We start from the raw sequence: 27,706 nt of genomic DNA on the forward strand, positions 1-27,706 counted from the left end.
CAGATTGCTGCAATCACACATACAGGATCTGCTACAGATTGCTGCAATCACACATACAGGATCTGCTGCAGATTGATGCAATCACACATACAGGATCTGCTGCAGTTTGATGCAATCACACATACAGGATCTGATGCAGATTGATGCAATCACACATACAGGATCTGCTGCAGAGTGATACAATCACACATACAGGATCTGCTACAGATTGCTGCAATCACACATACAGGATCTGCTACAGATTGCTGCAATCACACATACAGGATCTGCTGCAGTTTGATGCAATCACACATACAGGATCTGATGCAGATTGATGCAATCACACATACAGGATCTGATGCAGATTGATGCAATCACACATACAGGATCTGCTGCAGATTGATGCATTTATTTGAATTGATATTTGATATCAATGGATATGTCCCCAAAATGGATCCGTGACACCTACAGATGTGTGTATGGGACCATAGGAACTGCATGTGTGACATGATGAGTGTAAGGGGCCATAATGTCACATGACTCATCTGATTGTAACAATTTGTAGAATAATCTGCAGGTTTGGGTCTATTATACAGCAAGAAACCGGACACTTTCTAGAACAACATAGAAAGTTTACTAATGCAAATCTAATTCCTAGGTCAAAAAGAGGGACATGTAAGGGGCAAAGAGGGACAGAGGGTCTTGGCTCAAAAGTAGGGACTGTCCCTCCAAAAGGGGGACACTTGGGAGGTATGTACCTGTGGGGTGTCAAGTTATATATTGTTGCACGTATAATCATTTACCAAACTTTTCTCCTTCTCCTAATATGCTGCTCTTTCCCTCTGATTGTTGACAGCTCATTGTTTAGGTTACCAACCATCATATGTGTATATATATGTGTATATATACACATGGATAAAGTATATATATCTCATACAGTATATATACACTATACCTCTACATATCTCTCTCTCTCTCTCACCTATACAATGAGCAACAAAACAATACAATACTACTGTACAGATACAGTGGGATGTGAAGTGTGGGACAGTGTTCCTTTCACTGACAGCCAGCAGAGATCTTACAGCTGGTGATGAAGTCAAATGTAAAGTTTATTATAGAAAGTTGCAGAGCTGGAAGCAGTGACTAAGGGCACAGGACTATGTATGCTGGAGAGTGGGGCCCCTGGTCAGACCTGGTCATGTAGTCCCCATAGTTGCCCCACTCAGTGCTGGTATGTGAGGACAATGGCCGTGTGGTGCCCCCCGGTGATCCCTCCCTGCCCGCTGCCCATTGTAGCATCCAGGGGCCCCTCACACCTCTGTATTGATAACAGGGATCAGGATGAATTATTAATGCTAATCATCTGCTATAATTGCTTAAGTGATTTAAATGGTCACTTTGCAGGATGGGTGGTTTCCGTCCCTTTAAAGTGTGGCTGGCTCAGTGACAGCCAGTGTGCCAGCAGCTGGTGACTGGGACAGACTGGAAGCGGCGAGCAGTGCAGGCAGCCAACAGATGGACAGCGAGGCCCAATAACACATGCAGGGTGACCCCCACCCCCTCCTCCTGGCACATAAAGGCCAGTTAGGAGCAGCATTGTGTCTCAGTGACCCCTCACATACACAGGACACTCTCAGGATACAAAGCTCTCCTGCCAGGGATGCTCCAGGCCCTTGTAGAGGTGTCATGAAGTGGAGACGCCATCCATATGATCTGTCTGCACAGGGTTAGGGGCCTGCAAAAAGTGTAAAAGTTTGAAGGTCATTTCCCCTTTAAAAAGTTAACTTTCCATTTAAATTACACTACCTGTATCCTATCTACGTTATGGCGGCTATAGACATTATATAGATGCAGCCGTCAACTTATAACCAAAGCTGTTCACATAGTATCTGTATACCTACCTCTATCTATCTATCTATCTCCTATCTATCTATCTCTCTCTATCTATCTATCTCCTATTTATAATTATCAATCTCCTATCTGTCCATCTACTTCTAATTATAATCTATCTATCTCTCCCTATCTTATTCCGATCTCCTACCTATATACTATTTATCATCTATCTATCTATCTATCTATCTCTTTCTTATTTCTATCTCCTACCTATATACTATTTATCATCTATCTATCTATCTTTCTAATTTGTAATCTATCTCCTCTCCATCTATCGGCTTATTGTAAAAAAAAAATAATACAAAAATATATTAATTATATACCGTAAAATTCTAAAAAACAAATTGGCGGCAAAGCTGTTCACATAGTTTCTGTATACCCACCATTATCTATCTATCTCCTATCTATATACTACTATTTATAATTATCAATCTCCTATCTATCCATCTACTTCAAATTATCTATCTATCTATCTATCTATCTATCTATCTATCTATCTATCTATCTATCTATCTCCTCTCTCTCTCAATCCATCGGCTTATTGTAAAAAAAAGTACAAAAATATTATATTAATTATATACCGTAAAATTCTAAAAAAAAAAGAAAAAGTTTTTTACTTTGAAAAAAACAAATAAAAAAAACAAACAAACAACTCTTTAAAAATTCCTTATTGAAAAATGCTGTGATAAAGTAAACTTGTGGGGGTTACAGATGATCTGGATGCTTCTCTCCCATACTTTGTCTCCCACAATCCGGCAGTAAGTTTCGGGGCCTCCTCCTCCTCATTCTGCATCTTGTTTGCCAATTCTATTAACCTCTTTGGTTCTTTCTCTCTCGGCCTCTTTCATATTAATGGGGCTTGTGGGTATTAATACAAGTTTTCTTTCTCTTTTTTTGCGAAATGCGCAGCGACTAATGAAGTCGATAAGGCTCCTTCCTTTGTGGTCAGCCGGGATTTTGCATGTGAATGGGCCCGGGCTAAATCCTTTGCCATGGATATGGTAGACAGAGAGGATTGTCCCCCGGATCGGGGGGTTAATGAACTGACAGACAAGTTTATATCCAGCAGCCGGCGGACAACATATGCGGCCGCACACAAAAACCGCAGCTTCATGAAGAGAAGAAACCCAACATGGATCGACTTAAACCCAGGGGATAAGTGGTTTAAATTAATCTCATTGAATAAGAAAGACGCCAAACAAAACTCCTTAAAATCATATTAAAAATCTATCAAAGGCAACTAGTGAGGAGGAAGGGGGGGGGGGGGGGGGGGTTAGCGTCCGCAGATCGTCGCACATTTACACAGACAAAATGGAAATCACAGAAAACAGATTCTTCCAATATTTAATTTCCCCTCGTAGCTTGGAAAGATTCTACACAGCGCATCGCATAAAAACCACGCTTCGGGGTCTTATTAAAGAACCCCCAATGATATAACCAGCCCTCATTTAAAGGGGAACTCCTAAAAACAAAATGACTCCCTGTATATAAGGACTGGACGGTTGCCTAGCAACAGGAGGTGCTGTCAGAGAGTGGAAACTGACTCCCCATGCAATATAACAGGGCAATATGGATACCATACACCCAAATCTGTTGCTAGGGAAACGTCGCTAAGGCTAAACTGTACAAACTTTATTAGTATAAGGAAATTTTCAGACAAATGTAACCTGGGCAAGATGGCCACCAGGATCTCAAGTTCCTATTCGTCCTATAGAGATTTAAATCTGGTTCACTTGAACCCCAGGTCTGGCGGCTGTAATTCTGATACTAAAATATGGCCGCCTCACGGGCGTCAAGGTGGTCGGCGTTTATACCACATCTTCGTTTTCCCACCATAAATACTGACCTATGGTTGCTAAGGACAACAGAGATGGCTCTTCTCTTATCGTTTATCTTAAATTGCAACCAAAAAAATAAAAATAAAACCATCAGAGTGAACACACCCCATAGTGACCTGTGCACAATTTTTCAGCAATGCACTTTGCAGCAGAAATGTTCTTGGTTTCAGATTGTACCGTGACGTATCTAAGCGTATCTGTTGGATACGTCCTCTGATCCAAGTCACTTTGGCCATTCAGGGGATTGTGTGACGTTTCAATCATGATCTTTTCTTATGAGGCACCAGCTCAGCGAAATGAACAACAATGGGGAGTAACGTGAGACACAGGCACCCCGCGGCCCAGCAACATCTTTATGAGCTCTTGTCTTTTATTCTCCCCGGTAAGAGAAGACAATGAGAAGAGGCCTGATGTGACTTCCAGTCATGGCACAAAGGGCTCCAGCAGAGAGGAGGCCGCAGTCAGGTCTAGGATTACACAGGCGGCTACACCACAACCCAGCAGAGGTGGGAGCACTCCGGCCATCAGTGACATTATGTGCCGCCATACATCATGGCATCAGGAGCAACAGAGAGAAGAGATGATGGCGTCACACTGTACATGATATACAATCACTATAATGATATGGGATGATGTCAAAATAATTGTACGTTATAGTAGATGACAGGATCAGAACCACATCATAGATCAGGGGTGTCAAACCCAGGCCCTCCAGCTGTTGCAAAACTACAATTACCATCATGCCTGGACAGCCAAAGCTTTAGCTCTCCAGGCATGATGGGAATTGTAGTTTTGCAACAGCTGAAGGGTCGAAGTTTGACATCCCTGTCATAGATGATGACATCACAGTACAGAATAACTATAAATCATAGATGATGACATGACAGTGCAGGATGATTATAAAAGCAGCATATACTGTATATGAGGTCATCATACTTGTCTGCTTCCATCCAACAGAGAAGGTGCTGTAAAGCAAACTGCTGAAAAACTTCCTGCTGTTTATGATCGAAAGGATTCAGATGACACAGGACATGGCAGCTCGCTGTGTATGGGGCTCCGGAGACCGGTTAGAGTCCATGTGCCCCTGTCCTCCCTGATAGTGTCTACGATGGTCATCAAGAAGCATGGAGCGATGGAGGAGGACGTGTGGTGCGATGAGTCACATTCTCCATCATGTGGACAGCCAGGTGTGTCACTTACCTGGGGAGGAGATGGCGCCAGGATGCACTATGGGAAGAAGACAAGTCTCTCCTATAAATCTGAACTGGTATGGGCCTTTAGATAATATGACCTTTGGGAATCTGACAATGTCCCTCCTAAACAACATACTAAGGACCGTATTACACAGCCCGATCACTTGGTGTAAGAGAGCGCCGGTGTGCTAGATCAGCGCTCGCTTTACCAAGCCCATACACGGCCCAATAATCACTATGGGAAGACAACAAGATGGCGGGGCAGTGTGATGGGCGATATTCTGCTGGAGACCGTGTGTCCTGGCATCATGTGGAGGTTACTGTGACACCGACCACCTACCTAACCATTATACACACAAAGTACTACAGGAACACATCATGGGGCTATGGGGTCTCGGTGGGGCACATGACAGGGCTATGGAGTCCGGGGGACGCATCACAGGGCTATGGGGTCCGGGGGGGGGGGGGGCACATCACAGGGATATGGGGTCTCTGGGGGACACATCACAGGGCTATGGGTCCTCTGGGGGACACATCACAGGGCTATGGGTCCTCTGGGGGACACATCACAGGGCTATGGGTCCTCTGGGGGACACATCACAGGGCTATGGGTCCTCTGGGGGACACATCACAGGGCTATGGGTCCTCTGGGGGACACATCACAGGGCTATGGGTCCTCTGGGGGACACATCACAGGGCTATGGGTCCTCTGGGGGACACATCACAGGGCTATGGGTCCTCTGGGGGACACATCACAGGGCTATGGGTCCTCTGGGGGACACATCACAGGGCTATGGGGATCTGGGGGACACATCAGGGGGCTATGAGAATCAGGGAACACACATCACAGGGCTACAGGATCTGGGGACACAAATTACAGGGCTATGGGGTCTGGGTGACACAACACATGGCTATGGGGGGGACACATCACAGGGCTATGGGGTCCAGGGGAACACATCATAAGGCTACAGGGTCCGGGGGACACATGACAGGACTACAGGGTCTGGGGGAACACATGACAGGACTATGGGAATCTGGGGGGACACATCACAGGGCTATAGGGTCTGGGGGAACACATGACAGGACTATGGGAATCTGGGGGGACACATCACAGGGCTATGGGGTCTGGACCTGGGGGACGACGACACATCTTTGGTCAATGGGGTCCCATGGGGACATATCACATGGCTATAGGGTCCGGGTCCCAGCGCAGTGTAGTATATACAGCAGCATGCAGTAACTATCCCCTATCTTCACGCCCTCTGCCATCACTGCCAGTCAGACCACCAGGTCACCATTTATAAGGTGAATATATTTAAAGGGTTTTATTACCCAGTAGATATTCTTGTTGGAACTTTAAGAACCATCAGAACTTTAAAATACTTTTTAATAACAAAACTTTGTCCATTAAAAATAATCTCGTCCAGCCCAGCAAAAGTCCCATGTGTGATCCAGCTTTCCACAGACCCTGAATGGCCTAAATCAGAGGAACACTACCCGCTGTGTACTGACTCATAACTATGGAGCATCTACCTCTGTATAGTGTACTGTAGCCCCCTGGCTGTGTACTGCCTTATAGCTATGGAGCATCTACCTCTGTATAGTGTACTGTAGCCCGCTGGCTGTGTACTGCAGCTCCCTGTTGTGTACTGCCTCATAACTATGGAGCATCTACCTCCGTACTGTGTACTGCAGCCCCCCGCTGTGTACTGCCTCATAACTATGGAGCATCTACATCCGTACTGTGTACTGCATCCCCCCGCTGTGTACTGCAGCATAACTATGGAGCATCTACCTCCGTACTGTGTACTGCAGCCCCCCGCTGTGTACTGCCTCATAACTATGGAGCATCTACATCCGTACTGTGTACTGCAGCCCCCCGCTGTGTACTGCAGCATAACTATGGAGCATCTACCTCCGTACTGTGTACTGCAGCCCCCCGCTGTGTACTGCCTCATAACTATGGAGCATCTACCTCCGTACTGTGTACTGCAGCTCCCTGTTGTGTTGTACGTTACTACGCAGCCTCTGATACAGATGTAGATACCAATCATGATCACTCTCTTCCAGCCTCCGTTGACTTCCATAGTTGTAGAGTAAAACAAGAGGCCAATATGGAAAACATAACGCTGTATATTCAACACATGGGTGATAGAAAAGGATGGCTCTATAAGGCGTCAGTGTTCACCGCAGTTGTGGCATTCTCTTCATGAAGCGGGAGGCTCAGGATGAACAGAATGATGCGGAGCTGGACTGGCACACAAGGATTGGGCGAGTATCTTCTGCTCTCTGTCCCTCTCACTGCTCAGCGCCGCTCAGGGGGGTCTTTGCTTTCTTGGATTTTGGGGGGAGTCCGCTGGAATATTCGGAGGTCAGGAGGTCAGAAAATCTCTGCTTCGTCCTCACCGTCTTTTGTCGATCGTTCCTGCGAGACAAATAAGAGAGGGAACTGCCTGAATGGTGATTCCCCGCTACAATGTTACAGATGTCTAATACCGCAAGGGAGGGCAGGTAGAGCGTGCACTACAACCTGTAACCACTACCCTGAGAATGCTGGGTGTAGTAGTCCTGCAGCATGCGGGACAGACCTCCCCGGACACAGGTAGCTCCATCCAAGCTGTAATTACTGACAGCCATGCTGGGGGGAGTGGCTCACAGCGGGGGGGGGGGCACAGAGACTCAGGTGTCAGATCAAGACAGAGGTCATCCAGCTAATCACCTAATAATAGAGGTGTGACCAGGGGGCGAGAAGGGATACAGGGAGCCGCTCTGAGGACGTCCGCACTCACTGACCTGATCTCCTCCTAATCTGCTCCTGGGAAAGCTGGGTAACCACTAATACCATAAGGATCATCCGCAGTAGCCGTCACCCTAACAGTCTGACATTCTATACTGAAAAGAATAGGATAGTGATTCCAGCAGCATGCTGCGAGTTGTAGCTTTATGCAATGCTCTGCGGTTGACTGACATGGTAGGTGTGTGTGTGTGGGGGGGAGGCGCAGGTAATTGAATAGTAATAATGACATGCTGGGAGTTGTAGTTCTATGCAATGATCTGCAGTATCATTGACATGGGAGGTGGGGGGGGGCGCAGGTAATTGAATAGTAATAATGACATGCTGGGAGTTGTAGTTCTTTGCGATGATCTGCAGTATGATTGACTTGGGAGGCGGGGGGCAGGTAATTGAATAGTGATTCTGGCACACTGGGAGTTGTAGTTCTATGCGATGATCTGCAGTATGATGGACATGGGAGGCGGGGGGCAGGTAATTGAATAGTTATTCTGGTACACTGGGAATTGTAGTTTTATGCGATGATCTGCAGTATGATTGACATGGGAGGTGGGGGGGGCAGGTAATAGAATAGTGATTCCGGCACGCTGGGAGTTGTAGTTCTATGCGATGATCTGCAGTATGATGGACATGGGAGGCGGGGGGCAGGTAATTGAATAGTTATTCTGGTACACTGGGAGTTGTAGTTCTATGCGATGATCTGCAGTATGATTGACATGGGAGGCGGGGGGGGCAGGTAATTGAATAGTGATTCCGGAACGCTGGCGGCATGTTAACATGGTGGCGGTCTGGGAAGGAGTCGGGACCCTACTCTACATTCAGGGCCGGGGGTCCCGCCGGACCGGAGATCACAGCTATTAGCAGGAAACAAGCCGCCCCTCCCCCCCACAAGTCTCTCTTTAATTGGGGTCTTCCAGTGGTTCCTTTTGAGCCCTGACAGGGTATGAAATGAGCTTAGAGCGGGGGAGCCGGCGCACCCCCTGATCCCATTGTGGTCCGGCCTTCACGGTCAACCTGCTTATAGGGCGCCAGACAATGACGCAGACAGGCTCTCGTTTCACCAAAAACTCATGTGACGGCTCTCAGACGCGAGTGAAAGGAAACCGGAACAGGCGGACGGCGAAATAAAAAAAAAAAAAAAAAAAGGAACCATCTGTTTAATAACCCGACCCACTGGGTACTGTCATGGCGGACAGAGGGGTCGTCACCCAACTTTCCCAGACACTGACACAGGCTGAAATTATCATCTTACCGTAAAGTTCATTGTCTGTATCGGTCGCTGGGAAAGTTGGGTGACAACCAATATGGCCACCAGGTGGTCACTCAGCATTTCTAATGGTAAACCTGAGACTACACTGATACAGTAAAGTTCATTATATTGGTCACTGGGAAAGTTGGGGGACAACCAAAATGGCTGCCAGATGGTCACCAAGCATTTCTGATGGCAAACCTGCCTTCCTCTGTATTACTACATTACTGTGCAGATTTACCATTCAGACACTTGGGAGAGCTGGATGATAAACACTTTTGAAGCTGCATTGATCATATTACACTAAAGGCATTTGTCACCCAGCTTTCCCAAGTGTCTGAATGGCGACTCTGCCCAGTAATACAGCAATACAGAAGTAGAAGCCGGTTGTCACTCAACTTTCCTGGAAACTTATACAGACAATGAATTATGAAAGCTGGAATGATTATATTACCGTAAAGTTCATTGTAGCGGTCACTGGGAAAGTTGGGTGACAACCAATATGGCTGCCAGGGTGTTAACCAGATGTGACCAGTGATGTCATGATTCCGCTTCTCACTCCTATATTTCTGCAAAGATTTCCCATTCAGGTACTTGGAAAAGATGGGTGATAACCTCTTTGAAAGCTCTGATGGTCAAATTAGAGTTAATGGGTTATCACCCAGCTTTCCAGAGTCCCTGAATGGCATACCTCTGCAGTAATGTCAGGAGTGAGGATGTGACAAACATGACACAGCAAGGCAGGTTTGCTGGATAATATCATGGCAACCATATTGGTAGTCACCCAACGTATCGGTTTATTGTACCAACTTTGACCCAACTTTCCTAGGTGCCTGTATGGCCTATCTGTCCAGTGATGCAGTAATATAGAGTGAGGACATGTCTTATGACATAGGCAGGACTGGCACAGGAACAGTGATACTGGTAGTCACCCAACTTTCCCAGGTGCCTGTATGGCCTATCTGTCCAGTGATGCAGTAATATAGAGGGAGGACGTGTCTTATGACATAGGCAGGACTGGCACAGGAACAGTCATACTGGTAGTCACCCAGCTTATCCAGGCGCCTCCATGGCTTATCTGTCCAGTGTTGCAGTAATATAGAGGGAGGACGTGTCTTATGACATAAGTAGCACTGCCCAGGGACAGTCAAACTGGTAGTCACCCAACTTTCCCAGGTGCCTGTATGGCCTATCTGTCCAGTGATGCAGTAATATAGAGGAAGGACGTGTCTTATGACATAGCCAGGCAGAACTGGCACAGGGACAGTCATACTGGTAGTCACCCAGCTTTCCCAAGTGTCTGAATGGCAACTATGCCCAGCAATACAGAAGTAGAAGCCGGTTGTCACTCAACTTTCCCAGAAACTGATACAGACAATGAATTATGGAAGCTGGAATGATAATAGTACCGTAAAGTTCATTGTCTGTAGCGGTGACTGGGAAAGTTGGGTGACAACTAATATGGCTGCCAGGTGGTTAACCAGATGTGCCCAGTGATGTCATGATTCACATTCTCACTCCTATATTTCTGCAAAGATTTCCCATTCAGGTACTTGGAAAAGATGGGTGATAACCTCTTTGAGAGCTCTCATGGTCATATTAGAGTTAAGGGATTATCACCCAGCTTTCCCTGAATGGCAAATCTCTACAGTAATGTCAGGGGAAAGGATGTGCAACATGACATAGCAAGGCAGGTTTGCAGGACAATAACATGGCAGCTATATTGGTAGTCACCCAATGTATCGGTATCTGATTATTGTAGCATCCACAGGGATAATGACCCAACTTTCCCAGGTGCCTGTATGGCCTATCTGTCCAGTGATGCAGTAATATAGAGGAAGGACGTGTCTTATGACATAGCCAGGCAGAACTGGCACAGGGACAGTCATACTGGTAGTCACCCAGCTTTCCCAGGCGCCTCCATGGCTTATCTGTCCAGTGATGCAGTAACATAGAGGGTGGACGTGTCTTATGACATAAGTAGCACTGCCCAGGGACAGTCATACTGGTAGTCACCCAACTTTCCCAGGTGCCTGTATGGCCTATCTGTCCAGTGATGCAGTAATATAGAGGGAGGACAAGCCCTAAGACATAGCCAGGCAGGACTGGCACAGGGACAGTCATACTGGTAGTCACCCAGCTTTCCCAGACACTGATACAACCTTCCAGAATGTGATACACTGGGGATTGGCATATAGGCGACTGTCTGGCGGTATACGTGAACATTGCTGTGGCCATCTGAGCTGCCAAAGGGGGGAGGGGGGGAATCACAACCTAAAATCCCTCTAAATGATCTGGTAATGGCCCTTTAGGGGCTGTAAATGGTCTTTTGTGCTGGGGGAGGCGACACGTTCACGCACCCCAGGAGCCGCTCTTGTTCTCAGTAGCCGGGACGTCTTTCAGGCTAATGAGTAAAACAGAGGTGCGCAGACCCCAACTTCTAATCGTGTGACACGCCGCGGCCGTCACTCAGCGTTGCGTCCCATGCTATGTAACCCGCTACTTATCCCCTAATCACACCATTCTTCCCACCATAAAGGCTCCGGACAAATCCTTCTAGTCATGGGGCAAGAGAAGCCGGGAGGGGGCCAGGGGGAGGGGTACAGGGGTCCCAGACAGTTCTCCATCTGCCTTCAGAGTCCCAGCCATTAGACAATGCATGGCCCCCATATGGTGGGCTATATGGGGGTGCACAGTGATATTACTGAGGAGTGTACAGAGAAGTCCCTGTGTATCCGAGTACATTGAGATTCATACTCCCCCTGTATACCTTCTGGAGGGGCCCAAGCCCACCACTAATTCCCACTGCTCTGAGGACCTCTGCTGGACACTGGTGGTAATGCTGGAGCCAGGAGAGGTCACATGACACAAGGGGTCAGATCCTGGAGCCAAGGGGCTCAGTGATGACCATGGACTATAATACAGAGATGGAGACGGCAGGGACAGCTGATCAGGTACTGTATATACTGTATACAAGGAGACCACCAGCTGCATCATCCCCAAACTATACAGGAGGGACCATAGGGTAGATATCTGTCATATCAGGTGAATATCAATTCTGCTGTGTGTGTGTGATCTCACCCCTATACTCCAGAGCTGAACTCTGCATAATTATCATAGCAAATTGCGTGTCAGACACAGACAGCTTATATACAGCAGGAGGCACTATCATTCCTACATCAGACCCAAGAGGGGACACTGCACAGTGTGACCCCACCAGCAGAATAGTGAGTGCAGCTCTGGAGTATAATACTGGATGGAACTCAGGATCAGTAATATATGTATCCAGTGACCTCACCAGCAGAATAGTGAGTGCAGCTCTGGAGTATAATACAGGATGTAACTCAGGATCAGTAATGTAATGTATGTACACAGTGACCCCACCAGCAGAATAGTGAGTGCAGCTCTGCAGTATAATACAGGATGTAACTCAGGATCAGTAATGTAATGTATGTACACAGTGACCCCACCAGCAGAATAGTGAGTGCAGCTCTGGAGTATAATACAGGATGTAACTCAGGATCAGTAATGTAATGTAATGTAATGTACACAGTGACCGCACCAGCAGAATAGTGAGTGCAGCTCTGGAGTATAATGCAGGATGTAACTCAGGATCAGTAATGTAATGTAATGTACACAGTGACCTCACCAGCAGATTAGTGAGTGCAGCTCTGGAGTATAATACAGGCTGCATGCTCAGCATTCTCTGGGCTCTTACCTCTTGTTCTTCATTGCTTTCTGTTTCTTAGTTCCCGATAGCTGCTGGCTGAGGTTGTGCGGGGCGTCTCTCAAGCCAAAACTTTTGGCCACGTGACCGAGGTGCAGGGAGCGGACATGAAAGATGTGCTTTAGGTCTCTAGGGTAGGTGGCGTAGGAGCGGATGTAGGACTGGAGAGCTGGGAAAGAGAAGACAGACTCATCAGAAATCACATTTTACACAATAATTTTCATTAAGGGAAATGGCAGGGGTCCTCTACCCTGTGCGGTCTCTGTGACCATTCGATAACCAGACAGAAACCATTTGCTATACAGTGCTACCTTAGTTTACTTGGTTTAGGAGAGTTTTGCAAAAAGAGATCACAGGTTTTATAAATTGTAACTTGGTTTAAGAACATTGCTTTGGTGTAAGAGCCACTTGTACTGGGTGGGAGGGGAAGTGGAGGAGGGGCATGGTCTGCATAGTGGGGTCTACAGCCCTGTACTCTGACCCAGGAAGTCTCCCTCACCTTCCAAATCATAGCAGATCCACTTCAGGCTGGGGCTTACATCAGGGGACAGGACTGTGGAGGTAATCTCCCCATAGCTGTAAGCCCCTCTCTCCCTGGACAGAGAGTGCTGCATGTATGTGCCCACATCTGCCCTGCTCATTCCTTCATGCTCCCTGCAGTCTCTGTCAGCAATTGTGTTTCCTATCCTCTCCATTCCTGCTATAATGTGCCTACACTTACACTCAGCTATACACAATGCTGCTATAATGTGCCTGCACTCACACTGCTGTATAGAGAAGTTTCTGTCACTGTCCTCCTGCACAACTCTGTGATTCTCACTTCCTGCCATGCTGATTGCTATACTGTACAGTAACTTATATATATCACATATCCAGCTGCTGTGTTATCAGGGTTATACAGTTACTATACATTATATACCACATGCTGCTATACTGTACAGTAACTTATATATCACATACCCAGCTGCTGTGTTATCAGGGTTATACAGTTACTATACATTATACCCCACATGCTGCTATACTGTACAGTAACTTATATATCACATATTCAGCTGCTGTGTTATCAGGGTTATACAGTTACTATACATTATACACCACATGCTGCTATACTGTACAGTAACTTATATATCCAGCTGCTGCTGTGTTATCAGGGTTATACAGTTACTATACATTATATAAAACATGCTGATTGCTATACTGTACAGTAACTTATATATCACATATCCAGCTGCTGTGTTATCAGGGTTATACAGTTACTATACATTATATACAACATGCTGATTGCTATACTGTACAGTAACTTATATATAACATATCCAGCTGCTGTGTTATCAGGGTTATACAGTTACTATACATTATACACCACATGCTGATTGCTATACTGTACAGTAACTTATATATCACATATCCAGCTGCTGTGTTATCAGGGTTATACAGTTACTATACATTATACACCACATGCTGCTATACTGTACAGTAACTTATATATCACATATCCAGCTGCTGTGTTATCAGGGTTATACAGTTACTATACATTATATACCACATGCCGCTATACTGTACAGTAACTTATATATCACATATCCAGCTGCTGTGTTATCAGGGTTATACAGTTACTATACATTATACTCCACATGCTGATTGCTATACTGTATAGTAACTTATATATCACATATCCAGCTACTGTGTTATCAGGGTTATACAGTTACTATACATTATACACCACATGCTGCTATACTGTACAGTAACTTATATATCACATATTCAGCTGCTGTGTTATCAGGGTTATACAGTTACTATACATTATACACCACATGCTGCTATACTGTACAGTAACATATATCACATATTCTGCTGTTTCTAAATGTTTGTTTCATTAGTTTTACATGTTATTCAGAATAAGAAAAAATCATTATGTTTGGGGTGTAGAACCAATTGTCTGCAGATCAGTGATTTCTTATGGGAAAATTTGCTTTCGTGTAAGAGTGGATTTGGATTACAAGCACCGTCCCGGAACGAATTATACTCGTAATCCAAGGCACCACTGTCTATAGTATATAAAGTTCCCTCCTCACCTGATGTGCATATACAGTGCCGAGGCTGCCGCCCAGTGACCGCACATCTCTGCTGCTCCCGCGCACGTCCCTCTGCTGAACCCCCCCCCCCCCCCCGCTCAGGAGGAGAGAGCTTAGTGGAGGCTCAGGAGTAATCTTCTGCTGGATATTGGCGTTTATGAACAGTAATAAAAGTAAAAAAGTGTCATCTCTGAGAATGATGGCTGCAAGATCCGGGAGAATGACTGAAAAGGTTATAACAGAGCGAGTGAGGAGCCTCATGTCAGGAGCGACCGGTCACAGGCACCGCGGCCACACTACAATGTCACCATTACATCCGTATACACCACCACAGTGTCAGCATTAAATCCATATACACCACCACAGTGTCACCATTACATCCGTATACACCACCACAGTGTCAGCATTAAATCCATATACACCACCACAGTGTCAGCATTAAATCCATATACACCACCACAGTGTCACCATTACATCCGTATACACCACCACAGTGTCACCATTACATTCATATACACCGCTAGTGTATCTGCATACACGGCCACTGTGTCACTGCTACATCCGTATACACCACCACAGTGTTACCATTGCATCTGTATACAGGCCACAGTGTCACCATTACCATCCGTATACACCACCAGTGTCACCCTTACATCCGTATACACCACCACAGTGTCACTGTTACATCCGTATACACCGCTAGTGTGTCACCCTTACATCCGTATACACCACCACAGTGTCACCGTTACATCCGTATACACCCCACAGTGTCACTGTTACATCTGTATACACTACCACAGTGTCACCATTGCATCTGTATACAGGCCACAGTGTAACCACTGCATCCGTATACACCGCTACAGCGTCACCATTACCACCTGTATATATCACTACAGTGTAACCACTGCATCCGTATACAGGCCACAGTGTCACCATTACCCTCCGTATACACCGTCACAGTTACATCCAGGGGCGGATTAACTTTACCATAGGCCCCGGGCTGTTCACCAAGCCTTGGCCCCCCACCCCACTGCAACTATGGCAGCACTAGCCTGGCGTTCATAGTACAGGATAGATAATGTCATGATGCCCTGATTTGTGCAAAATTGCCATAGAAAAACTGTGATTTTTTGCAAATCATGGTGGAAGTGTAGCCAGGAGACAGTACATCACTGAAAGTATAAGTCTTTTTGGGTGGTCATGGGCCCCCCAGGAGCTCAGGGCCCCGGGCTGCCGCCCAAAACGCCCCTATTATAATCCACTACTGGTTACATCCGTATACACAGCTACAGTGTCACCATTGCCATCCATATACACCGCAAGTGTGTCACCATTACCATCGGTATACACCCCTTAAAGTGTCATCATTACCATCTGTACACACCGCTACAGTGTCATATTTATAAGTCTATCTACACATACTGTCCAAGCCTGTATTCACCCTCCCCCCACTACTCTGACGGCGCCCGATGCAGCTGCGCTGCCCTTCATGGTCTCTGTCCGCTAACTGACTGAGCAACTTAAGACAAGACGGAGGCCATGAAGGGCAGCACTGCAGGACATTTCTGAGTAGTGTTGGGGAAACAGGGAAGGATTCACAGCCTGCTTGCACTTAAAGGGATTGTCCTGGAATAGAAAAAAGTTAACTGCTTTAAAGCGACTCTGTACGCACAATTTGACCCTCCCCCCCAACCACTTGTACCTTCGGATAGCTGCGTTTAATCCAAGATCTGTCCTGGGGTCCGTTCGGCAGGGGATGCAGTTATTGTCCTAAAAAACAGTTTTTAAACTGGCAACCCCGTGCCCAACGGCCGTGGCCTAGAGTGTGTGTACAGAGTCGCTTTAATCTAAAAAAAGCACTATGGTGGACTACAGTTTGTATGTGATATTGCCGCCCAGCTCTATTCCCTTCAATGGAACAGAGCTGCGACATCCCACACAACCTCAGGTCCAGAATGGCACTGTTTACAGATGAAAATGGGTATAGATTACCGTGGTAGTATATTCCCTTTAAATGCAAACAGGGTGTTAATCTACCCCTGTACTCACCTTCCCTATTACCCCACTGCTACTCTGAGAGAGCCCAATCCTGACATTTGACAGTCCAGCAATACTGTGCCCAGGATGGTAAACTGCCCCTATATACAGGAATATAAATACTATAATACTGCTCCCTATATACAGAAATATAACTACTATAATACTGCCCCTATATACAGGAATATAACTACTATAATACTGCCCCTATATACAGGAATATAACTACTATAATACTGCTCCCTATATACAGGAATATAACTACTATAATACTGCCCCTATATACAGGAATATAACTACTATAATACTGCCCCTATATACAGGAATATAACTACTATAATACTGCTCCTATATACAGGAATATACTACTATAATACTGCTCCTATATACAGGAATATAACTACTATAATACTGCTCCCTATATACAGAAATATAACTACTATAATACTGCCCCTATATACAGGAATATAACTACTATAATACTGCCCCTATATACAGGAATATAACTACTATAATACTGCTCCCTATATACAGGAATATAACTACTATAACACTGCCCCTATATACAGGAATATAACTACTATAATACTGCTCCTATATACAGGAATATACTACTATAATACTGCTCCTATATAATGGAATATAACTACTATAATACTGCTCCTATATACAGGAATATAACTACTATAATACTGCTCCTATATACAGGAATATAACTACTATAATACTGCCCCCTATATACAGGAATATAACTACTATAATACTGCTCCTATATACAGGAATATAACTACTATAATACAGCTCCTATATACAGGAATATAACTACTATAATACTGCTCCTGTATACAAGAATATAACTACTATAATACTGCTCCTATATACAAGGATATAACTACTATAATACTGCCTCTATATACAAGAATATACTACTATAATACTGCCTCTATATACAAGAATATACTACTATAATACTGCCTCCTATATACAGGAATATAACTACTATAATACTGCTCCTATATACAAGGATATACTACTATAATACTGCTCCTATATACAGGAATATAACTACTATAATACTGCTCCTATATACAGGAATATAACAACTATAATACTGCTCCTATATACAGGAATATAACTACTACAATACTGCCTCTATATACAAGAATATAACTACTATAATACTGCTCCTATATACAGGAATATAACTACTACAATACTGCCTCTATATACAAGAATATACTACTATAATACTGCTCCTATATACAGGAATATAACTACTATAATACTGCTCCTATATACAGGAATATAACTACTATAATACTGCTCCTATATACAGGTATATACTACTATAATACTGCTCCTATATACAGGAATATAACTACTATAATACTGCTCCCTATATACAGGAATATAACCACTATAATACTGCTCCCTATATACAGGAATATAACTACTATAATACTGCTCCTATATACAGGAATATAACTACTATAATACTGCTCCCTATATACAAGAATATAACTACTATAATACTGCTCCTATATACAAGGATATAACTACTATAATACTGCCTCTATATACAAGAATATACTACTATAATACTGCCTCTATATACAAGAATATACTACTATAATACTGCCTCCTATATACAAGAATATAACTACTATAATACTGCTCCTATATACAAGGATATAACTACTATAATACTGCCTCTATATACAAGAATATACTACTATAATACTGCTCCTATATACAGGAATATAACTACTATAATACTGCTCCTATATACAGGAATATAACAACTATAATACTGCTCCTATATACAGGAATATAACTACTATAATACTGCTCCTATATACAGGTATATACTACTATAATACTGCTCCTATATACAGGAATATACCTACTATAATACTGCTCCTATATACAGGAATATAACTACTATAATGCGGTTCAGGGAAGAAACAGAGTGCTGCACCTCACACCTATGGCTGATACTAGTGCCGCTAGGCTAAATAAAAAACACATCAGAATTTTGTGTATGAATTGATCAAGCCATACTGCCCCATGTACCTCGTGCCGGTATCTGATACACATGGGTCCCTACACTAAGTCCACACCGTGCCAGTCAGTGGCCACCAACCCCGCAGGCGTGCACAGTCAGGGAACGGGGGCCATGGGACGGCCCTGCGACCCCCATGCCACAGGACCAGACCCAAAAACACCACACCAGAACCCGGCCAGCACCGCCGGCGGAGAAGGTCGCCCCCAAACAGCACAAATCTGGATGAGGTATTGCGCTCACCATAGCTGCAGCAAACAGAATGGGGAAAAAACTGCCCCCTCTGGATGTGACTATATTACAGGTATACCATCCTCACCCTTCTTGGCGGATAGTGACGTCTCGGCGTTGGTGTGTACGTAGTCTTCAAACTTGGTCTGTAAGACGGTGGCCCTCTCCTGTACGGCCTGGGGGTGGGCTGGGTGGCTCCTCTGGGGGGATAAAAGGAGAGGGGGTTACAGTAACAGCTGCAGCCTGAGGTGGGTGAATAATAATGGCGTTTAGGAGAGATTTAATAAGAGTATAATGAGCGAGCGATGGTCCCGGGCGGCGGGGGTAATCCTTCCAATATTAATGGGAAAAGAAGAGAAATTACAGTGTAATAAAAGGCTGGGAGGAGGAGGGGGCGCTCCTGAGACCGCAGTAACCCCTTCCCTGCCAGGCTCTCATCAAACTCACCAACCAAAACTACAATTCCCATCATCCCTGCACAGCTGATGCTACAGCTGTCTCTCTCCAGGGATGATGGGAATTGTAGTTTTGAAACAAACCTTCAGCTGTGATAAATCAGAATCAGATGCAAGTTACAATGTTCTCAGCCTGAAGCTCACAGAGCATTGTCTAGAGCAGAGGGCCCAACCCGTGGCAGAACAACTCTTAGCCTGACTTAAAGGGATTGTTCATCAAATTTTTTTTCTTTCAAATCAACTGGTGTCAGAAAGTGCCAGAGATTTGTAATTTACTTCTATAAAAAAAAAAAAAAAATCTCCAGTCTTCCAGTACTTATCAGCTGCTGTATGTCCTGCATGAAGTGGTGGATTCTCTCCAGTCTGACACAGTGCTCTCTGCTGCCACCTCTGTCCATGTCAGGAACTGTCCAGAGCAGCAGCAAATCCCCATAGAAAACCTCTCCTGCTCTGGACAGTTCCTGACATGGACAGAGGTGGCAGCAGAGAGCACTGTGTCAGACTGGAGAGAATCCACCACTTCCTGCAGGACATACATCAGCTAATAAATATTGGAAGACTGGAGATTGTTTAATAGAAGTAAATTACAAATCTGTATAACTTTCTGACACCAGTTAATTTGAAACCTCCCCCACCAGCATTCAATAGGTTCATATTGGTGTAGACCAGAGATCGCCAAAACTACAACTCACAGCCCTAGGCTTTCAGGGCATGCTGGAAATTGTAGTTTAGGAACAGCTGGAAATCAACAAGGCTATCAGGGTATGATGGGAGTTGTAGTTCTGTAACCAGTGGAGAGCCATGCTATCTGGTCATGCTCAGCATTGTAGTTCTGAAACAGTGGAAGCCACAGGGATATCAGGGCATGCTGGGAGTTGTTGTTTTGTATAAATTTGTAGGGTCAGAGGACTTTCAGGTCATGTTAGGAGTTGTAGTTCCCTAACAGCTGGGCAGCCATGCTGTCTGGTCATGCTCAGCATTGTAGTTCTAAAACAGCTGAAGTGTCACAGAACTGTCAGGGCATGCTGATGGTTGTAGTTCTGCAGCAGATTAAGAACCAAGCTCTCTGGTCATGCTTAGCAGTGTGGTTCTGAACCAGTTGAAGGCCTAAGGGACTGTCAGGATATGTTGGGAGTTGTAGTTCTACCAGAGCTGGAGAGCAACAGGACTGTCAGGGCATGCTGGGAGTTGTAGTTATGTAACAGTGGAAGGCCACAGGACTGTCAGGGCATGCTGGGAGTTGTAGTTTAGCAGCAGATGGAGAGCTGGTCTGGATTGATGTCTTCAGATATGAAGAACAATGTTCCCATTCACTGACAGCAATCAGATATAGGACCCCTGATCATACGTTGATCGTACGGACGCCTGAACGCCTCCCCTATACCATAATGAAATCATAAAAGCTTCATCCCCTGCACACTGTATCCCCCCCCCCTCCTCCTCCTCCCACCGCTCGCGGGTGACTATCCCTTTAAGTCCCGCATTCAATGTAACTTTTTTCCTGTCTCATTTTTATTATTATTTTTTTTAATATTAATGCAAAACTGTGCGGGTTCTGCGTCTCCCCAGGTGGACGCCATCCACCGATATTAAAACTAAAGCACTTTAATAACGCAGGAAATACGAAAAAGTAATCCGGCTCCTGCGCCACCATCTCCCCCCTCCCCCCCATCCTGTTAACATCTTCAGATTAATGAGAAGAGAGGGGATGGGGGAGAGGGGAGCGGGGTGAGAGGTAACGGGGGTCTCTGTGTGTGAACACAACACTTGTGTAAAGTAATATTGGAAAGCCGGCCGGCCGGGGGCCGTGTGAGCGGGGGGGAGGAATCCGGCTAAAGCGTTAAATAAACAGAGCCCAAGCCCCGGCTCAATCCCCCGGCTGGTTACTGTAGACTCTCTGTAACAGGGCTCAGAATAGATCCGAGATCGGCAGCAAAAGGCGAGAGAGTCCTCACCAATTCCAATAAAGACCTCAAATTGAAGCCTGCCCTGCTGCGAGAGCGCCGAGGAAATTAAAGAGCGCTCAATCTTAAGTGACAGATGACTTGTCTCAATGTCACAACTGCCAGGGGATTAGTGATAATATGACAATATATTACAAAGGGAGGAGGGGGAGGAGGGGGATGCGGCTGCTCAGCCAGACTCTCCTGAAGTAACAGCTTCTTATTCCACCTGCTTCACTGGGAGCGCTGAGTCCTGGACGCTATATACTGTAATATACACACATATACATATATATATATATATATATATATATATATATATATATATATATATATATATATATATAGCACACAGAGGAGGGGTCAGATATACGGGGATACAGAGAACGGACACTACGTAGCGACGTCTATATGGCGTGTGGACGGCCCCATCATCCTACCTGACATGTTCTATATAGTCCCAGACCCCATATTACCTTCTAAAGGCGGGAAGCAGATGCTTCATGAGTGCCAACCATCCGGCATTATACTCCAGAGCTGCACTCACTATTCTGCTGGTGGGGTCACTGTGTACATACATTACTGATCCTGAGTTCCATCCTGTATTGTACTCCAGAGCTGCACTCACTATTCTGCTGGTGGGGTCACTGTGTACATACATTACTGATCCTGAGTTCCATCCGGCATTATACTCCAGAGCTGCACTCACTATTCTGCTGTAGAGGTCACTGTGTACATACATTACTGATCCTGAGTTCCATCCGGCATTATACTCCAGAGCTGCACTCACTATTCTGCTGGTGGGGTCACTGTGTACATACATTACTGATCCTGAGTTCCATCCTGTATTATACTCCAGAGCTGCACTCACTATTCTGCTGGTGGGGTCACTGTGTACATACATTACATTACTGATCCTGAGTTACATGCTGTATTATACTCCAGAGCTGCACTCACTATTCTGCTGGTGGGGTCACTGTGTACACACATTACTGATCCTGAGTTACATGCTGTATTATACTCCAGAGCTGCACTCACTATTCTGCTGGTGGGGTCACTGTGTACATACATTACGGATCCTGAGTTACATCCTGTATTATACCCCAGAGCTGCACTCACTATTCTGCTGGTGGGGTCACTGTGTACATACGTTACATTACTGATCCTGAGTTACATCCTGTATTATCCTCCAGAGCTGCACTCACTATTCTGCTGGTGGGGTCACTGTGTATATACATTACTGATCCTGCGTTACATCCTGTATTAGGCCATGTTCACAAGTGGTAAGAGACCAGCCGTTCCGTGACCCAGCCGGGTCAAAGAACGTCCGGTCTCTAAAATCATCATCCCGGCTGGTACTGCAGTATCGGCCAGATGATCTTTATGGCCGTAGAGTTCTGATGCGGGCGCATTAGCGTGCGCCTGCATCAGAACTTCCCACTTCCCACGGCCGGAGCCGCTCGCTCCATAGTGTGCACTGACAGGGTTTTTACGGCCGCTATTCACTGAATAGCGGCCGCAGAAAACTGACATATCAGTTGTTTGCGGCGCCGCTAGGGATCCTGGCCAGAGCGTATACTATGTGTATGTATATAATTTCTATGTGTATACGCTCCGGCCAGGATCTCATAGACAAAGTATTTTTTCAAATTAACTACCGTCATTGTTGCAATCGGCAGCAACGGCCGTAGAAATACGAAAAAATATGCTGTGTGAACATAGCCTTATACTGCAGAGCTGCACTCACTATTCTGCTGGTATGGCCTCTCACCTTCCCTCGGTTGATAATCAGGAAGTCCTCCAGCAGCAGGTTGGACAGGATCTCCTCCATCTTCATCTCTGAGATGCTGCAAAAGAGAAGAGAATTCCATGAGGAAGAGAACAATAATAACACTCGGCCAATCAGAGAAGCTGTAACAATACTAAGATACATAAGGCCGCCACTACTGTATGGAGGAGGGTGACAACTGCCACAACCAACATGGCCGACAGTGGGCGCACATTGCTGGGCAGAGGGGCTGCTCCACTATATAATATACCGATAAGACGAGAAAGCCTTCACCAGTGGTACTGCTAACCACAACTTATGGGGGCACTCCGGAGGGGAATATACCCATAAATCAACTGGTGACACAAAGTTATATGGATTTGTAATTTACTTCTATGTAAAAATCTCCTGTCTTCTAGTACTTATCAGCTGCTGTATGCCCTGCAGGAAATGGTGTGTTATTTCCAGTCTGACACAGTGCTCTCTGCTGCCACCTCTGTCCATGTCAGGAACTGTCCAGAGCATGAGAGGTTTTCTATGGGGGATTTGCTGCTGCTCTGGACAGTTCCTGACATGGACAGAGGTGGCAGCAGAGAGCACTGTGTCAGACTAGAGAGAATACACCACTTCCTGCAGGGCATACAGCAGCTGATAAGTACTAGAAGACTAGAGATTTTTACATAGAAGTAAATTACAAATCTGTATAACTTTCTGAGACCAGTTGATTTAAAGACAGAGTGCCCTTTAATTATTTCTCTCACCTGATCTTGTGATTCCGTAAAGTCTGAATGTATTCTGCCTCTGATGGGATGAGGATGAGCAGACTGCTGCCATGGGCGCCCAGCCTGGCGGTCCGACCAACACGATGTATATACTCTGCAGCAGAAGCTGGAGCGCTGTACTGTGGTAGGGAGAGAGTACACATATTACACAGCAAGAATATATACATAAATAGTGGCAGCATATCAGTGCATCCCTAGGGGGCAGCATTATAGTAGTTATATCCCCGTATATAGGGAGCAGTATTATAGTAGTTATATCCCTGTATATAGGAGCAGTATTATAGTAGTATATTCCTGTATATAGGAGCAGTATTATAGTAGTTATATTCCTGTATATAGGAGCAGTATTATAGTAGTTATATTCCTGTATATAGGAGCAGTATTATAGTAGTTATATTCCTGTATAAAGGAGCAGTATTATAGTAGTTATATTCCTGTATATAGGAGCTGTATTATAGTAGTTATATTCCTGTATATAGGAGCAGTATTATAGTAGTTATATTCCTGTATATAGGGGGCAGTATTATAGTAGTGATATTCTTGTATATAGGAGCAGTATTATAGTAGTTATATTCCTGTATAGAGGAGCAGTATTATAGTAGTTATATTCCTGTATATAGGAGCAGTATTATAGTAGTTATATTCCTGTATATAGGAGCAGTATTATAGTAGTTATATTCCTGTATATAGGAGCAGTATTATAGTAGTTATATTCCTGTATATAGGAGCAGTATTATAGTAGTTATATTCCTGTATAAAGGAGCAGTATTATAGTAGTTATATTCCTGTATATAGGAGCTGTATTATAGTAGTTATATTCCTGTATATAGGAGCAGTATTATAGTAGTTATATTCCTGTATATAGGAGCAGTATTATAGTAGTTGTATTCTTGTATATAGGAGCAGTATTATAGTAGTGATATTCTTGTATATAGGAGCAGTATTATAGTAGTTATATTCCTGTATATAGGAGCAGTATTATAGTAGTTATATTCCTGTATATAGGAGCAGTATTATAGTAGTTATATTCCTGTATATAGGGAGCAGTATTATAGTAGTTATGTGGCTCAGGGAAGAAACAGAGTGCTGCACATCACACCTATGGCTGATACTAGTGCCGCTTGGCTAAATAAAAAACACATCAGAATTTTGTGTATGAATTGATCAAGCCATACTGCCCCATGTACCTCGTGCCGGTATCTGATACACATGGGTCCCTACACTAAGTCCACACCGTGCCAGTCAGTGGCCACCAACCCCGCAGGCGTGCACAGCCAGGGAACGGGGGCCATGGGACGGCCCTGCGACCCCCATGCCACAGGACCAGACCCAAAAACACCACACCAGAACCCGGCCAGCACCGCCGGCGGAGAAGGTCGCCCCCAAGCAGCACAAGTCTGGATAAGGTATTGCGCTCACCATAGCTGCAGCAAACAGAATGGGAAAAAAACAGGAGGGATTAAAACCATGTGCACTCAGGTGTCTCCTGCTAATTGCGGTCATGTGGGTCTCACCAGGAGGAGTGCAAAACACGGAGAAAAGAGAGAAACAAAATGTGGCTCAGGGAAGAAACAGAGTGCTGCACATCACACCTATGGCTGATACTAGTGCCGCTTGGCTAAATAAAAAACACATCAGAATTCACTCCTCCTGGTGAGACCCACATGACCGCAATTAGCAGGAGACACCTGAGTGCACATGGTTTTAATCCCTCCTGTTTTTTTCCCATTCTGTTTGCTGCAGCTATGGTGAGCGCAATACCTTATCCAGACTTGTGCTGCTTGGGGGCGACCTTCTCCGCCGGCGGTGCTGGCCGGGTTCTGGTGTGGTGTTTTTGGGTCTGGTCCTGTGGCATGGGGGTCGCAGGGCCGTCCCATGGCCCCCGTTCCCTGGCTGTGCACGCCTGCGGGGTTGGTGGCCACTGACTGGCACGGTGTGGACTTAGTGTAGGGACCCATGTGTATCAGATACCGGCACGAGGTACATGGGGCAGTATGGCTTGATCAATTCATACACAAAATTCTGATGTGTTTTTTATTTAGCCAAGCGGCACTAGTATCAGCCATAGGTGTGATGTGCAGCACTCTGTTTCTTCCCTGAGCCACATTATAGTAGTTATATTCCTGTATATAGGAGCAGTATTATAGTAGTTATATTCCTGTATATAGGAGCAGTATTATAGTAGTTATATTCCTGTATATAGGAGCAGTATTACAGTAGTTATATTCCTGTATATAGGAGCAGTATTATAGTAGTTATATCTCTGTATATAGGAGCAGTATTATAGTAGTATATTCTTGTATATAGGAGCAGTATTATAGTAGTTATATTCCTGTATATAGGAGCAGTATTATAGTAGTTATATTCCTGTATATAGGAGCAGTATTATAGTAGTTATATTCCTGTATATAGGAGCAGTATTATAGTAGTTATATTCCTGTATATAGGAGCAGTATTATAGTAGTTATATTGCTGTATATAGGAGCAGTATTATAGTAGTCACATTCTTGTACATAGGGGGCAGTTTCACAGTCCTGCACTATACACGGCAGTATTTTCTTGCATTCTCCTCTAGTACCGCAATACTTATGGCCACAGACATCTCATCATTGCGATAAGTTTCTCAATCTGACTGACATGATCATTTCTCAGACGTGCCCCATCTCTACTCCTGGGCTGTGCAGACAGAGTAAGACACAGACAGACATATTTCAGCCTCCGCTCCATAACTTGAATCCGCGACTGCCGGATATCTTGACAGGGAGAGATGAGCGCGCGGTGAATGACGTATTGTTGGGATGAATTCTCGGAGCCCTAATTACCCCACATATAACACAGAGCCCGGCCTTTCCCAGCAACCCATGAGGAATATATCAGATGCCAGTGCAGCTCCTTAACACTAGAAAAGAAGGATGTGTTCAGATGTGGCTGTCAGGGGAACGCTGCGCTCTGACATGTGAAGACAAAATGCATGCTAGATGTGGAGCTAATGGGCCCGATCTCCCGAGAAGCTGTCCTCTGCCGCCGCTCTCTCCCTCTCACCCCGCTCCCCGGCTCATTGTTAGCCTGCTTGCATCTATTCTCAGAGACACCGCTGAGCAGACGGATGGGTAGGTGACACCGGGCAAGCTCAGCAATCTTGATGAGGGAATCGGGGCGAGACCGGGGCGTATATACAACTGAGATGTTTGTATATACCTACACGCGGGATCATGGTCACCTGCCAGCACCAATATATACAGGGGGACGTCTCCTCTTATGAGAAGCTTCAGCTCCTTCTCTATCTATTCTGCAGAGAATAAACAATTGCTTCCCCTAGTATACCCATTGCATTTATGGAGATAGTAGAGTCCTATTGTGAGATAAGCCACAGCAGCACAGAGGATTTCAGAGGAGGAGCGTGCTGATCCTGGAGAGGGGGAGGAGGCAGGGGTCTTTGCTCCCCTGGGTCATGTTATAGGGCGTAGGGACAGATTCATAGCTGAAAAAGTCCCCTTCCTAGTAGCACAGAGTATTTCAGGAGAGATGAGAAGTGTTGTGTTACTGGTCCAGCAGTGAGACAGCAGAGACGGGAGGTAGAGAGAGGGGGGACAGAGGGGAGGGGACTCACCTGTACAATCCAGGTCACCTGAGGCAGATCCAGTCCCCGAGCAGCGACATCCTGAAAGAAGGAGGAGGAA

General features: G+C 45.2%; 2 protein-coding genes across 3 annotated transcripts in view; one reads left to right on the top strand and one right to left on the bottom strand.

Annotated features, from left to right (window-relative positions):
* The window catches only part of GTF3C4 (general transcription factor IIIC subunit 4), a 660,517-nt gene that overhangs the window by 597,823 nt on the left and 34,988 nt on the right, over positions 1-27,706 (top strand). The gene's annotated exons all lie outside the window — the stretch shown is intronic.
* Positions 6,276-27,706, bottom strand: part of DDX31 (DEAD-box helicase 31) — a 45,185-nt gene continuing 23,754 nt past the window's right edge. For both annotated transcript variants that reach the window (XM_069986496.1, XM_069986495.1), the window contains exons 15-20: positions 27,637-27,687; positions 24,006-24,145; positions 23,248-23,323; positions 19,167-19,278; positions 12,665-12,842; positions 6,276-7,331 (exon numbers count right to left, since the gene is read on the bottom strand). In XM_069986496.1, the coding sequence (XP_069842597.1) occupies positions 7,205-7,331; positions 12,665-12,842; positions 19,167-19,278; positions 23,248-23,323; positions 24,006-24,145; positions 27,637-27,687 (684 nt within the window). In that variant the 3' untranslated portion in view covers positions 6,276-7,204. The remainder of the gene's footprint in view (positions 7,332-12,664; positions 12,843-19,166; positions 19,279-23,247; positions 23,324-24,005; positions 24,146-27,636; positions 27,688-27,706) is intronic.

The sequence above is a fragment of the Dendropsophus ebraccatus genome, chromosome 10 (assembly GCF_027789765.1).
Source record: "Dendropsophus ebraccatus isolate aDenEbr1 chromosome 10, aDenEbr1.pat, whole genome shotgun sequence".
NCBI classification, from domain to species: domain Eukaryota; kingdom Metazoa; phylum Chordata; class Amphibia; order Anura; family Hylidae; genus Dendropsophus; species Dendropsophus ebraccatus.